At 46.1% G+C, this 12,412-nt stretch overlaps 1 protein-coding gene across 2 annotated transcripts in view; it reads left to right on the top strand.

Moving 5' to 3' along the window:
- TENT4A (terminal nucleotidyltransferase 4A) overlaps nucleotides 1-12,412 on the top strand; it is a 43,726-nt gene that overhangs the window by 18,940 nt on the left and 12,374 nt on the right. For both annotated transcript variants that reach the window (XM_019013563.4, XM_004059055.5), the window contains exons 2-6: nucleotides 5,242-5,365; nucleotides 6,415-6,461; nucleotides 7,464-7,584; nucleotides 10,220-10,327; nucleotides 11,511-11,639. In XM_019013563.4, the coding sequence (XP_018869108.2) occupies nucleotides 5,242-5,365; nucleotides 6,415-6,461; nucleotides 7,464-7,584; nucleotides 10,220-10,327; nucleotides 11,511-11,639 (529 nt within the window). The remainder of the gene's footprint in view (nucleotides 1-5,241; nucleotides 5,366-6,414; nucleotides 6,462-7,463; nucleotides 7,585-10,219; nucleotides 10,328-11,510; nucleotides 11,640-12,412) is intronic.

Below are 12,412 nucleotides of genomic sequence, written 5' to 3'. Positions count from 1 at the left end.
ATTTGTACAAACTTGAAAACCAGTTAATCCCATTAGCTCAGCTTCTAAAGCTGAAAATCATCCCCTAAATGAGTCACCTGTTGTCATCAATAGCTTTATTAGCTATGGAATAATATAGTTTTGTTCTCTAACTGTAGGATCCTTCTTTTGCTCTTAAAATAGCTCAGTAAGTTGGGTCTCATAAATACATACAGCAAGCATATACCAGATACTAAAATACAAAAACATTGCTGATCTTGCTTTTCAGTACTAAAAGCAGAAAATCGGGAATTTACTAAATTGAGAAGTCAGTCATTACCTTTCGATGGGTTTGGACTCTTGCAAGGTAGTGATTGTAAACGAGAGTGATCTTTTGTTGTTTTTCAATGAACTTTATTCTCTAATTTTTAGTAAAGCACACTAGGAAATAATGCTTCAGAATTCTGTTTTCGAGTAGTTTCCTGACTAAAATAAAAATTCACTAAAAAAAACCTCTGCTGTCACCATTTCCTTTTTTCTTAAGATAACTAGGAAATGAATCATTAAGAGTTTGCTCCGTGGCAATGGATCGGGAAGCTGCCCCTGCTCTGTGTGGGGCTGGAGCCTTGCTAATGTCCCAGGATTTCACTTGGCGGAGACAAGCATCAGAGACTTGCTTCATTTATAGAATGAAACTTCTTTTCTACACCACAGCCAACTCAAAATGGTGACAGAATCTAAGACGAGGCTAGATGTCACCACGGAGCAGTTGGAAGCTCTGCTTCCGGTTCTGGGGGCAGTGTTCCTGGCGTTGTGTCCTTTGGCCCCACCTCAGTTTGTCCGTTTAGCTCCTCAGCTGAGAATGAGATGTGTATCATATAGGAGTTTCCTGGGCCACTCACAGCCCCAAGCTGGAGAGTGCCAGCCTAATGTGTCAGGAGTAGGGGGTGAGGCCAGAGGGCTGTGTGCCAACTCCTCCCTAAGAAGCCTCCTGGGAAAGCCCTCCCAGGCACTTCCCAGGTCTCACTGGCCGCCTGAGGCTGCAGGGGAGGATGGTCAGGCCGCCTCTTGGCTGGCACTGCTTCCCAGCGTGCCGCCAGCCTTTCTCATGGGGAGGGGAATGATGGCATGCCTGGGGGGCAGCAGGGCCCCAGGGCTGCCTAGGGCTGTCACTGTGTCCTGCTGGTTCTGAGATGCCACCTTTGTGATCCACTGTAGAGGGATTTATTCTGTTATGATCGATGCATAGAAATTTCTTTGATTTGGAGACAACACTAGTGAGCAGAACTGAAATTGAGCTTTAAAAGATATTGATGACTGGTCTGTGGATAGGAGACTTTAGTGTGGTTTTTATGCAGACGTCCTGCCAGCTGTAAATTCCCTGGAGGTTTGGTATGTGAGACCATAAGACTAAACTTATTTCTGTTTTGTTGAGGAGAAATGATTAAAACTTTTCATTGATGTACTTCTGTGGCAGACTTTCGGAGAATTGAACCAGTGGGCATATTCAGTATTTGAAGTCATAGATGAGTAAAGGAGGTATGTTGTAGTTGGCGCTGGCGGCGTGGCCTGTGGTCGGCAGGGCTTATCTGTGAAGGTATGTGCACAGCTTCCTAAGGCAGTGAAAAGTCCTGGCAGTGTTAGTATTGAATGAAATAATCCAAAAAATGTAAAAATGTTTACATTTTTAAAGGGATAGTTGGCGATTTAAATGGTTTCTGCTAACAAATCAAATTATTCATTGCAGAGGTAAAATATTTTCAGAATGTTAATTTTAGATGTCATAGAGAGTGTACATCAGCAATGACAAGGTCAGCAAAATATCTTAGCAAAACTTGATTGATTGATTCCATGCACAGGCAAGCGCTGTTCTGGGCACCGGAGATAGAGCAGTGCGCCGTTGCGTCCATCCACAGATGGCCTCCAGAGTCATGCGGTTGCAGGGAGGCCCAGGGGCCAGGGAGGCCGCTGGGTGGGCACGGCTGGGCGGTGCCCTCACGTGGGTTTTGTTGGGCTACTCTTACTGCGCACTTTTTCTCAGTTTGGTCAGTGTTCCGCCTTGCTGCCCGGCCCCCAACCCTCGCCCTCTGAGGGCCTCACAAAGAGCCAAGCAGAAGGCAGGCTGGGGGCTTTTCAGGCCAGCCCAGAGGATGTAATGATGATGGTTGGCACTGTCCCACGGCCGCCACCAGTCTCACACTCTGCCTCGTGGGCAGTCCTGGAGTCGTGCGGCACCTTGCTGGTCCCTGCTCTCCTTGAAGAAGGGCCAGTGGGGCACTTCGCCAGAGCCTTCTTGTCTGACTCCCTCATCCAAGAGGCATGGATGGCTGGGCCCCCGGCAGTTTCTATTCTATTCTGAGAAGGCAAAACAAAATTATTCCTGGCTCTTATTATCTAATATTTGTTACAGCAGTTGCTCACTTTTAGGTGCATTTTATTACAGGTTTCAGACAGGTGTGGTTATTAGTGCAGCTTATTGTTTGGACACAATGCCAAGGTCAGGAGGACAGTGTTCCCCTGAGCACCACTTCTGCTAGGAGCATGGGCAGGCCATGCCTCGCCATTAATCTCTCCTGATTTAGGGGAGGAATACCAGGCCACCCCCTCTTCTCCCTGTGCAAGGGAACAGACGTTTGACAAAAACGGATGCTGTGTTACGCTGATTTTGTGTGTCTAAGGCAGACTGCAGCAGGTGTTATCTCCGTGCTCTTCCTTTCCTGGAGTGTTGAGCATCTCTTGATAGTAGGGGATGCCCCTGAGGGTAGTGAATGTGGCTGCACAGGTCCTGAAAGCTATTTGATGTTGCCGTTACTTCAGGTAGAACTTAAAGTTGACAGTACATTCTACTCTGCAGGTGGAAACGTGGAGTGCCATTTTGACAAATTGGAATGCCCTGTTTACAGTATGCTTTAATGAGTTAAATCTGGGGGATGTGGATAGAATTTTAGCATCCTAGCTTTGGCATTCTTCCATGACTTTGGGCCAATTATTTAATAATTCCAAGCCTGCATCTTTGTTAGAATCTCTCTAAATTTCTCTACTCCTGTTATTATCCTCAGAACAGGACTGTGAGGTGCAGTAGGCCACGTGGTGTAGTGGTTTAGGTGGGCAGACTTCCCAGTGCTGTTCTCATGGATAGCCTAGGACTGTCCCTAGCTCTCTGCAGTGACAGTGATAGTGACTGGTGAAGGTGAAGGGATCCACCCAGACGTTCTTCCTGATGGAGAGAGGCTGGCCTGTGGCTCTTCCCTGGGGTGGATGTTAACCTGCTAACGTGGCATATCTAGTCCTGCTTACGTTACTAAGTGGTAGGAAATTTTAGGTAACACCTCAGACTTTAAAGTGGCCTACTGAGCTGGTAGAAAAGTATGTAGTTGGTGCTCAGTAATTGTTGAAAAGATAGAAGCTTTACTTCAAAGCTCTTGTAGTTTGATCAGTTTGGAAAAAATATTTTAATGTTGGGCTCTGTTAACAGCTGGACTGGTGGCTGTCTGAATTGGGACCATGCTTGGGGTGAGGTTTTTTTCTTACTTTTTTTTTTTTTTGGTGAGACGGAGTCTTGCTCTGTCGCCCAGGCTGGAGTACAGTGGTGCAATCTCGGCCCACTGCAGCCTCTGCCTCCTGGGTTCAAGCGATTCTCCTGCCTCAGTTTTCTGAGTAGCTGGGACTACAAGCATGTGCCACCACGCCTGGCTAATTTTTTTCTATTTTTAGCAGAGACGGGGTTTCATCGTTTTAGTCAGGATGGTCTTGATCTCCTGAACTTGTGATCCATCCACCTCAGCCTCCCAAAGTGCTGGGATTACAGGCATGAGCCACCGCATCTGGCCACATATTTTTTTAAATTAAATGTGATACATAAAATTAGGCTCCAGGCATGGCCTGATTTGCAGGTGCTTCATGAGCAAGCGTGCCCAGCATTTATTTGCTGCTACTGGAGTCTCGTGTGTGCTTGTAGCCTAGCCTTAAGCCCTCTGTGGACGGCTTGGAATGCTTACTCCAAATGACTCTTTTGGCGGGGTGGGAAGTGGCAATACTTTAGGTGAGAGACAGTTGAAATTAACCTTACACAAGAGCCAAACTGTAGGCTGATGCGGGGCCACTCACCTTTGGACTCACCCCTGGCAGATCCTGTAAGAGGTGCTACTTGCTTCCACTTTGCCAGCTGTTCGTTGGCCCTGTTTTGTCTTCTGCTGTTTGCCTTATTAATGAAACTTAGAATGGAAACAGGCAAGTTTGATTTGTTATAATTCCTAGGAGTCATAGAATGGAAGCAGGTGAGTTTGATTTGTTATAATTCCTAGGATTGGATAATTTGCCTTCTCCTCTCCCCATCTTTAATTAATCCCTTAAAGGAAAAGAGGATGACAGCACTTTTCCTGCAGTCATCTGTGTAGGCCTCAGCCTTAACTCATGACATAGGCTGGTGCCACTGGCCACAGGGCTGACCTCAGCTCTTGGAGCCCATGGGGTGACAGGAGATCAGCACCTTTGAGGTGGCAGCATGAGGCGTCTTCCAGGCCTTGCTCGTGGTGCTTGAAAACACTGCTTTAGAGCTTTGTTAAGAGAGAGAGGCCCTACTTACTCCTGTCCCACAGGCATTTGGGTGTTGACCTCCTTGTTGGCCTCTTCAGGAGAGAATGAATACTTGAGTATTGAATTCGATCAGCTTTTCTGCCTCCAGGGACCCTGTTTCTCTCTGCTGAGACTGTGGCGGATGAAACCAGGATTTAGTGGATGGTCACCGGGTAGCTTGGGCAGACCTGGGCCGCCAGGCCCCTGAGGACTCATACATCTTTTTCCTGTTCACATGTTCCTTCCCCACACCTTGGCCCATTCTCAGTCCCTCCCATGCTCCTTAGCGTGAGGCACTCAGGGAGGTGCCGATGGGGCCTTGGGGCCTGTGCTGGAGCTGGTTCCCAGCCTCAGAAGTGTGCCTGACTGTGCCACATTCACTGGAAAGCTGCTTTCACACTTCCTGGATGGAATTCTCTCATTTTTTCAATATAAAGTCACTGAGATGATTTTTTTGGATAAGTCTTTAAAGGCCAGTTATACATTTACTGATACTTGGTATTGACAAAGTTCACTTGTTTAGTGTTGCTAAGTCATACTGTGTAAGTTTGTTGAGCACAGAGTTTTCGTTTTATACTTTCAGAGGAGAAATGAAACTGAATTTCGTGGCCAGAAATATGTTTGAGTGTCATCCTGATGTAAGAACAGAACAGAAAGTGTGGTGACATTTCATTGTAACTCTAGTATGTTTTCTTTTTTGTCCATTAGACTACATGAGGAAATAATTGACTTTTATAACTTCATGTCCCCTTGTCCTGAAGAAGCAGCTATGAGAAGAGAGGTGGTGAAACGGATCGAAACTGTGGTGAAAGACCTTTGGCCGACGGCTGATGTGAGTATGTTCTTTGGAGTTCTGTGTTGCACGTCACGTGCGAGTAAATTTAAATACCCTGTGATGATGATGTGTCGGCTAGATCCACACAGACCTTTTCTCGTTGGCCCGAGGCAGCAGTTCTCCAAGTGTGCTTTGAGAAGGCCTCCGTCGCCTGGAATGCATGACCCCCGGCCCACCTGCACCTGCTGTCTTAGACACCTGCAGTGGGCGCGCATCTTTGTGATGCTGGCACACACTCAAGTGCAAAGACCATCGGCTGAGGGATTTGTTGGGTGTTCTTTTTTTTTTTTTGGAAGGGGGAGAATGGTGTGATTGTTTCTCTTAAGTTCACCTTAAAATTTAGAAATTTCACCCTGTCACCCACCCCTGCTTCCCCACCACCACACATGGTAGCATATAATGTGTTCATTTTTGTAAAACTTGGAAGTGTTCCCTCATCACACACCGCTCTTGCAGTGAAGGAACAAGTGTTTTTTGACATGTGGAGTGGGGCCTTCTGGAATGCTTGGTGCAGGTGGCGTGAAGCCTGCCCCTGGCCTGCTCTATTTAGCAGCCTTCCCTACTGCTCGCTGGGCTCAGTGGACTAGCAGGGCTGGCGGTGCCCCAGCTGTGAGGGGCATGTGTGCTCTTGGTGGGCAAGGGCGACCCAGTTTTCTGCACCTCTTTTAAAATGATACAGATTTTTGGCTTTAAACTTCAGAGTCCTAGGACAAAGCCCTGCCCCAGTGCCTTAGCTGTGGGTTTAAGAAGAGGTTGAAGGGTTTGAAGCTAGCTCTGAAAAGTCCTCAGCTTTGAAGGGTTATAGGGTAAGGACAAAACTTGTTTCACCTCTTAATTTTGAGTTTTTAAACATTCCTTTTTTGGGCATGTCTTTAACTTAAAGGGAGTTTTCTGGTTGATTGTTATACGGTCCCCTCCATCAGTTTCCAAGGTAGTTTTATTTTTTACCCAAGGGTATAGTGAGGGCTTTCTTTTAGTAAGAAATAATGGTAGTGTGACTGCTTGGTTTGTGGTATACATTTTAAGGCAACCACTCTTTCTTTCAGGTACAGATATTTGGCAGCTTTAGTACAGGTCTTTATCTTCCAACTAGGTGAGTACCAGACTGCACGGCATGGGCTAGTGGGGGGCTGGCATGGTGTCTATGCAATATTAAGGGCTACAAATAGATTCTTTGTAATTGAGTCTAAGGCGAGAAATGCCAGCTAAAGGAAAAGACTGTGGTTACAGAGGGAAATTAGCAGAAAGATTTAATTTAGTGTTATGATGAATTCATTGCTTTGCATTTTGCCTGTCACACTTAATTTGTTGGGGTGCAAAAATGCTTCATGCTGGAAATATGAAGAAGACAGGTGGGAGGACTGTGGGAAGTAAACGCAATAGAAAACATTCTGCTGATATTTTAGGACATGTGTTTGAAAAATTGATCTTATGTTTTGATGAAGATTCAAGCAAAATTCTCTTTAAATAGTATTTTCTAAGTATTTTTACCTGATAGGAAAATGTCAAACAAGTTTGCATTCTAAAATACAAACTAGTATTTTCTCATTAAGGATTCTTGATAGCCAAATAAATTTCCTGTGCACTGTCTCATTAAAAGTTTACCTTCTATTAACCCACTGCTAGTTAGCATTTGGAGGCCGAAGAGGCTATAATCTCAGGATTTGGGGGTTGACGTTAGCAGGGCCAGTGGGTAATTGAACAGGTTCGGGTATCCAGGAATCTCTGGGTCCGCAGGAGTGATCCAGCGTAGGCAGTGCCGGAGTAGGTGCTGGGAGAGCGGGGCCTCAGCCTGGTTTGGGGGCAGGCATTTTCATCTGAATCTCCTCACATACCTAGTGCTGTTGGGAGAATCACTTAGCCTTCTTGCTTTCCATCTTACGCTACAAATATGGAAGTCTTCCCTTAAGTTCAGCGAGGACTTGCTGTAGTTCATGAACTGCACTTCACCTCCTTAGGGGCCATAGGCTAGTGGGATTGTGTCTTGGCCTTTGTGGGAGACACAGGCACATGTGCCATGGTGCTTATCCTCCCCACATGAGTGTGTAGGCTGTGGCGAGGGGAGCAGTGGCTGACGTGCGTTTTCTTCTGTCAGCGACATAGACCTGGTGGTCTTCGGGAAATGGGAGCGTCCTCCTTTACAGCTGCTGGAGCAAGCCCTGCGGAAGCACAACGTGGCTGAGCCGTGTTCCATCAAAGTCCTTGACAAGGCTACGGTGAGTGCCTGGCTTTGGCCCCTCTGACTGGGCAGGAGCCTTGTCACGTCCCAGGTGGTCACAGGATACGCCTGCGTCACGAGCTTGTGGTATTTTACACAGTTATTGGCTACAGTTTTGAAGATTAATCTGCTTCTGGTATAGACATGTGTTTTATGTTTTTGTTTTATAGTCGTGATCACCAACTGAGAACATGTTTAGTGACAGTCTGAACTTTTGGGACTTGTGAGCCCATTAAACTGTTCTTGGAATGAAAATATATGATTGTGTCTACTTGTGTTAGGATGAATAGGAAAGGAGAGTCATCTGAAACAGGACACTGACATTCAGGTGCTGCCCATTATGGAGAGTGTGGCTCAATGATTAAACCATGGTTTTTATGATTACCATTTGCTATGTTATGTTAAAGAGGAACAACTTAGCTGTTCCTTTCGTGGTTCCAAAAAATATACATATATGAAAAGCCTCTTATCTTTGGGGGAAGTTTGAAGATGAGACTGTTTCTGGTGTGTACTTGCTAAGGTTTATGTCAGTTCAAGATTATAAGCCCCCCAGGGACTATGAGGTACTTGCCTGTTGTATGACAGTTCTTAGCTCACCTGTGCGACCGGCTAGCATTTCATTTTTAAATTTGTGTGTCAACTTGTGTGTGATTCACATCCTTATAGTGTTTAGCAGAATGTAACTTAAGGCAGGAGCTTCCTCCTGCCTGTGTGGTGATAGGGGAGGGGGCATTCACGTGTTTCTCATTGTCAGGTGCTTTTGATTGAGGCTGGGGGCAAGTTTTAAAACATGATATATGCACTGAAAAGTGCACATGTACCAGGTGCACCTCTTGGTGAGAGTTAACGAAGTGCACATGCTCATGTCACTGTCATGTGGACCGGAGTGAGCAGGCAGCACCAGAGGCTCCCTCCAGGCCCAGGTTCCAGAAGGGGCTGTTGGCTCTTCTCATTAGCACGAGACAAGCCGTGGCCGGCCACTTTCTCAAATGCTTACGGGCCTTATTGCACTTAGCTCTCCCAGCCACTCTCATCAGCAGATGCTGTTGCTGTTCACATTTTACAGGTGAGGAAACTGAGAGGCGGAGAGGTGAGGTCGTTAGCCCAAGGTGGGTCAGCGGCGTAGTCCAGGCCGCTGTTGTCTGCTGCTCCTCTGTGTGTGCCAAGGGGCAGCGGGGAGGTGGGTGGGAATCCTGACCAGGCGACCGCCTTTGGAGTAGAGGAACTAAGGTGCCGCTGTCCTGAGGACACACAGTAGGTTGAGCATTTACAGTAACTGCTTAGTCCCAGTGACCTCGTTACTGTCGCATATTGGCTACTAAGTATCTTTTCCTCTGTTACCTGAGGGCCAGTGTAGACTGCAGGGAGAGCCTGGAGCCTGCCACTGCTCCTTTCTGGGGAGCACCATGCAGCCAGCCAGTCATGGGCACAAGAGACCCAGGGCGAGGGCTGAGTTTAAGGTGAAATCTTGTCTATTTGGAACAGCAACCCAAAACTGTGTTACAGTGTTAACTCCTCACCTCCAGGATTTGGGGTTCCTGCCGTGAGTGAGTGTGTGCAAGAGTAGGGCAGGAGAGTGCCAGGAGTGATTGTGGGAAGGAGTCCATGAGATGGAAAGGAAGCTGCTTCCTAAACTGTGGGTGTCAGGGAGGCATAGCCATTGAGTGTTGGTTTCTTCCAAAGCAGTTTCTGATGAGTTCTTTGGGAAAGTATTTTGTTTCTCTGCCTTCTTAAGAACATACTGGCCTCAGGGCTTACCCTGCCTGGTGGTCGCAGTGGTGTCCAGGTGACTCTGGCCCCACTGGCTTGTCCTCACATGCTGAGTCCTTGGTTGTTTGCCCTCAAGTGTAGACATTAAAGCCCAGAATAGGTGTGTACTGAATGCACTGTCCCTACATTGCCTATCACTGGCATTTGAACTTTTCGTTAGACTCTGATAGTTTTGGTTAAAGGAATTCCTTTTTTAATCCTTCAAGGCTGAAGGAAACAAAACATTGCCTTTTCTTCTGGAAGAACGCAGTTTTACTGGTGGGGTGGAGGGTGGGGCATGAGTGTGGTCTGGACAGTTGCTCAGGCAGATTTTGAATGCCATTCGATGACAGTTCTTGTCGGTGAGAATATTTCTAAAATAGCCTTTTATTTGCTGAATTTTTTAGGGGAAAGATTTTTTTAGTAAAGTTGTCTTAAAGAGTGAAAACCCAAAGTAGAGAAACAATATCAGTATAACATACAATTTAAAAAATGGCTTCGAAGTTACATTAAATGATTTCAAAAATTCTGCCAAATAGAAGTCGGGGGCCAAGCACCTCTCCCCATCCCAGCACATAGGGTGGGCATGGCAGAGACTAATTCCTGTTCCCTGTTGGCTCCCTCCCCTCACTTCTCTTTGATGCTTGGTCACCTCCGGTGCTGATCCAGGGCTACAGGGGCTGGGCAGAATGTGGGTCCTGCTGTGAGGGGCTGGGGCCTGGGAGTCGTCCTGGGTTCAGGGACTACTGATGCTGACAGTGTTCTCTGACCCCCTTTCATTGCTAAGAAAAAACACCAAACCTCTACAGCTTTGGCAGCATTTTGATGCCTGGCTGTGGAGAGTCCTGCATGTTAAAGCAGTTTTTAAAATGAAATCTTTACAGGTACCAATAATAAAGCTCACAGATCAGGAGACTGAAGTGAAAGTTGACATCAGCTTTAACATGGAGACGGGCGTCCGGGCAGCGGAGTTCATCAAGAATTACATGAAGGTACTGTGCTTGGTGACCCAGCGCGGCGAGAGTGCAGAACTGCAGTGCTTGTGCTTGGTGGCATCCTACGATGTTTACAGCTGTCAGCTGCACACACAAGTCTTTCGTAACACAGACTACACTTACATTATTTCTCCTACAATATTATTTCTAGAGATACTTTGAAATTACATAGCTGTTTTTAAAATTTGCTTTTCCTGAGTAACCATTTTATAAAGTTGACAGTTATTTTAGAGAGCTTTGTTAAAATGTTCTTTCTAGTTATTACAGACAGACTTTGCTTCTAGCTCAGTGTGCCTCATTCGCAGGTTTTACCCAGGTGGAAGTTGATAAATCATGAGGTGCCTTAAATATACTCACTTTGGGTGGTCTCAGTGCCTGAGGATGGGCAAAGAGACTTGGTTGAGCTGACATGTTTGGGACTCTGACCATGTGCCTGGTCTTAAACGGGTGGTCATGACCTCCTGTTACAGTAGAGGCCGTGCAGTCCTTAGCAGGGGCAGACGCACCCCCGGGTGGTCATGACCTCCTGTTGCTGTAGAGGCCGTGCAGTCCTTAGCAGGGGCAGACGCACCCCAGGGTGGTCATGACCTCCTGTTGCTGTAGAGGCCGTTGCAATCCTTAGCAGGGGCAAATCCACCCCTGCAATCTGGTCCCGTCTTGTTCCATTTTCAAGGGCCTTGCCCTTCAGGTTCCCCCTTCCCCCTTGTCATCTGGTCTGAGGGAGCATGTCTGCCCCCAGCGCAACACGAACAGCAGCAGCCAGGCTTTCCCTCCCTCCCGCCATCTCCTGCCGCTCTGCCTTCCTTGCCAGCCTCACTCTGCTCTCCTGCTCCGGAGGCCCCCACTGTCCTCATGGCCTGTGTAGCAAGCACATAAATACTCCAGCGAACGTGCTGGTCTCTTCCTGACTTCCTTTGTGCCTGTGGACTCTTCATGGTAGGGGTGCACCCCTGCTGAGTCGTAACCCAGGGAGAGCTCCACAGTCTCGATTTTCACAAGCCCCTCAGGAAATTAATTCTTAGCGTCCCCCAACCAAAGTTTGAGACTTAATGGCTGAGAGCCTTCAGATGGGCAAGAGGATCGAGGAAACTTTCCTTTCTATCTTGTGTGATTTGCTATGTGAAATCTCTTTGAAAGTATGGTAATTACTCAGTAAATCTTTTTCTTTTGGAATTTACAGAAATATTCATTGCTGCCTTACTTGATTTTAGTATTGAAACAGTTCCTTCTGCAGAGGGACCTGAATGAAGTTTTTACAGGTGGAATTAGCTCATACAGCCTAATTTTAATGGCCATTAGCTTTCTACAGGTATGTATGCTTTCTTGAGACTGTTTCTGTTAAAACATGTGTAAGAGTAGACTCTTCCAACCAGTTGCCTAGTGGGTTCCAGCAGCCTTTGCTCTCCTTTTACTGTATTGTTTGAATTTGGTAGAGGCTGATTTCTGATTCCTACAATCAAACCCTCTTGATCAATGCACCTTTCTGGATGCTCATTTTGTACTGGGTGTAACTGTTGGTGCAGGGGTGCCCATCTGGTTCTGTGAGTCCAGTGCACATCAGTCCAAGCTCAGGGAATTCTCTGTATTCAGAAATGTCCATTTCATGGTAAACAATAAACATTTCTTGGTGCTTGTCTGTGATTTATATTGAAAAAAATTTGTCTCAGAATAAAGTTGAGTACCACATGTGAGAAAAGGATTTACAAGAGAGCTTTCTCAGACTGATGAAACATCATTATTTTGTCTTAAATTATATGTGGTCCTTATTTTGTTGAGTAACATGGAAAATCTATCAATAGAAAACCTACGTGTTTTAAAAAGTATTGTTAAATGCTATGATGTATTGATAAACTGTAATTATACTTTTTAAACATATAAAATCATCTCTAATTGGAACAGTAATTATTCCGTTTATATTTTCTTGAGTGAAGAATTCTGTCCTTTACAAAATCTTGCCTATATAATTTAGCCGCACGGCTGTATTTCTCAGTGTTTACCATTAATTTGGTCTTTGTGATTGTGCTGAGATTACCGAATCTGTCCATGATTTGGTAATGTTCTCACTGTCATGAATGCTGTGAT

The sequence above is a fragment of the Gorilla gorilla genome, chromosome 19 (assembly GCF_029281585.2).
Source record: "Gorilla gorilla gorilla isolate KB3781 chromosome 19, NHGRI_mGorGor1-v2.1_pri, whole genome shotgun sequence".
Lineage (NCBI taxonomy): Eukaryota > Metazoa > Chordata > Mammalia > Primates > Hominidae > Gorilla > Gorilla gorilla.
Note: the sequence above shows the minus strand (reverse complement) of the source record. Positions and strands in the feature narration are given on the sequence as shown.